The sequence below is a fragment of the Quercus robur genome, chromosome 8, assembly GCF_932294415.1.
Source record: "Quercus robur chromosome 8, dhQueRobu3.1, whole genome shotgun sequence".
NCBI classification, from domain to species: domain Eukaryota; kingdom Viridiplantae; phylum Streptophyta; class Magnoliopsida; order Fagales; family Fagaceae; genus Quercus; species Quercus robur.
This window is the reverse complement of record NC_065541.1, coordinates 18,122,261-18,125,052: the sequence shown is the minus strand read 5'-3', so window position 1 is coordinate 18,125,052 and position 2,792 is coordinate 18,122,261. Positions and strand designations below refer to the sequence as shown.

The window sequence follows — 2,792 nt, the reverse complement described above, 5'->3', positions numbered from 1 at the left end:
GAAAAGACACAAGATTGTGAAGAACAATAAAGGGCGGTAACAAAGAAAAGAATAACTAGAGAAACAAAAGAACGAGACAAGAAGAGGGAATTCACAGTGAAAAGATAAACAAGAAAATTAGAAGGAATTAACAATGGACAAGAGCAAGAAAACTAGGAGCAATTTACAGTGGAAAGATAACTAGCAGAAATTAACCGTGAATTAACAGTGGACATTACAAGTAAGAAATGACAGAATAAACAAAGTAAACAGTGCGGAACCCCAAACCTAACCATATGGAAGTCTCATCATGGTGGGGTAAAGAAAACTACTAGGCAGTAGAGATAATCTCACCTTCAGTGAGAGGAAACGCTCCTAGCAAAAGGAGAGAAAATTTGGAAACATTTTTTGAATTGGTTTTGAAACTATGATGGTTAGAGCTAGATTGGGGATTTTCCAACCCAAGGTGGCAAGGATGGGTTGAAAAGTACTACAAACCCAACCAAATTTAACCCATACACAGCCCTATAGTGGTGTAGCTAAAAACATTTTTCATAAAGACCAAGCCATATCTCCACCAAAAAGTAATAAAATAAAATAAAAAATTCAAAGACTATTGATCATAATATATATATAGTCAAATTTATAAACTATAAACTATCTTTTAAATTATATTAATCACAATAAATAGTATGACCCAAGAGGGAACAGTCCCACCTTTTGGCTCATAATATCTTTTAACAATCCTTCCATAGCTTCACAAAATCCCCTTCAACGTTTCTTGCTTACACATTTCCCCCACGGTTACAGGCAAGGAAATTGCACTTCAAAGAAACATTTTGAACACGTACAAGAGATCTTCTAGAAACTGATATTCTAAATTTCTAAATAAAATTTATATGAATACTAAAAATACTCATACTGGTGTCCAAAATCAACCATGAGTAAAATGAAATTGGTAGGGATGAAAGAGAACAATTTGGGATGAACTAATTTATATTATCATTCAAAATTGGCAATATATTTACAAGAAGTGTAGGGGGGATCTAAGGACCCCAACAACTCAAGTACATGACTTTTCTCAAAGACTCTTCAGACTGCTTGAGCTTCTCATGATTCACTTTACTAGATATAGCCGAAGAAGACTGAACTGCAAGTTTCTTGGCCTGATAGTATGATCTGATATTGTTCTTGGCATGCTGTTGAAGTGACCTTAGAGGATAATTCCATCGGCAAATCCCTTGGTCTTTCAAGGCCTCCACCGCACCAATACTTGCTGCCACTATCAAAGAAGCTCTGTTTGTTGCACACATTCTTTTCTTTCTTGCTTTAAATTGGAACTGAAACAAATTGAAATTGAAATGTTAGGAAGATGTAAAAGAGATTTTTGGTTGTGTTTTGTGGTGTCCGATGTGAGGATGGGATCTTATATAACGTGTGAAGTGAGTGGGGAGATGAAATGGAGTGCAAAACTAAGATTGTTTTGCCAGCAGTTTCGGAGAAAGCCCTGGTATTTGGACTCCAAAACCATTTGCTTAGCTCATAGTCACTCAGAAGTGACAAAATAATAGAGTAGGAACCAACTAAGACACAAGTGGGACTAATGGATAAAGAAATAATAGGTGGGGTTGCTATTATTTGTTTTATTATGAAGAAGGCTTAAAGGGGCTTGCTTTCAAGTTTTAACCTTATCCCACCAATTCGATAAATTTCGATCTAATCGAATCCAACCCACACTTGGGTTAATTTTTCATGGGTAGAGTTTTTTGAGATAAAAGATAGGAATTGTATTGATATAACCAAACAGTATACAAACAAAAAGTATTACTCTGTTCCAACATAGACAGAACAGGGGATGGAAAAAACTATTACAAGGACACTAGACTCATCCGATGCTTGTGTGCTAAAGCCCAGCCAATCCGAGAGGTGTGGACGCTTAGTTTAAGAAAAACAGGAACAAAAACTTGAAAATATTTTCTTTTTAGAAAAATAGTTTGGCCTAAAATGAATTTACAATCGAAAAATATTTTCCGTCAAACCAAACACAACCCAAAAGAAAGAAAGAGTCAGTACTTCACTTGGTTGGATGTTGGAGATTAGAGAAAAGATAGAAGAAGAATAAGAAATTGTGGTTCAAGGTGTCAGCAGCTTAGCTTGAGCGGTTGAGCCATTGAGGCATGCACAGGTTGTAGCATGAGCAAGTTGTCGGTTAAGGTACAGAGAGAGAGAGAGAGAGAGAGACGACGACGACAATGCAACATAAACATAAGGTGAAGTCGAGGTGAAACAAAGGCGAAGGTAAGGCAAGAACACTAAGAGGAAAATGATATAACATCCTTTATTTCTAAACTCTCATAAAAGTTAAATGTTGAAGCTAAGCTAAAACATATGACCTAATATATTGCTAAGAGAGTGAATAATATTGTGGAAATGGGGCTCATTTATAGAGCCTAGTTAACCTAATAGTAAAATAATAATACCGGTACAACGAGGTAGTGCGATAGAGGGATTTGTTCCCTATTCACTGGGATCCCCCCTCCTTTTTTAATGGTTTCCTTTTTATTAAGAGTAGTTGATCTTCTTTAGATATTTGTCTCATCCCATCATTGGAGGAAGTGCTCAGTGAACTACTGGCTGTCTTGACATTATTTAAGTGTCATTCAACCGTTAATACAGATGATATTATGGGTGCAAGGCATTCTGCAATGCAAAGGTGATGGGTACTTAGGAAGTTTCCCACCCTCTCTCCACCCATATTGGCTACTGTTGCTTCCCTCAGTTCATGCTGCCTAGGAATGGCAATGGGTTGGGTT

General features: G+C 36.7%; 1 protein-coding gene across 1 annotated transcript; it reads right to left on the bottom strand.

Annotated features, from left to right (window-relative positions):
• Window positions 1-957: 957 nt before the first annotated feature.
• Window positions 958-2,377, bottom strand: LOC126694868 (uncharacterized). Its single transcript, XM_050391387.1, has one exon. It carries the CDS (start codon window positions 1,290-1,292, stop codon window positions 1,026-1,028), a length of 267 nt encoding a protein of 88 aa, XP_050247344.1. The 5' UTR covers window positions 1,293-2,377; the 3' UTR covers window positions 958-1,025.
• Window positions 2,378-2,792: the final 415 nt, after the last annotated feature.

Bases quoted from the DNA above. Each gene is read 5' to 3' on its own strand.
- LOC126694868 (XM_050391387.1), bottom strand. From the start codon at position 1,292: ATGTGTGCAACAAACAGAGCTTCTTTGATAGTGGCAGCAAGTATTGGT.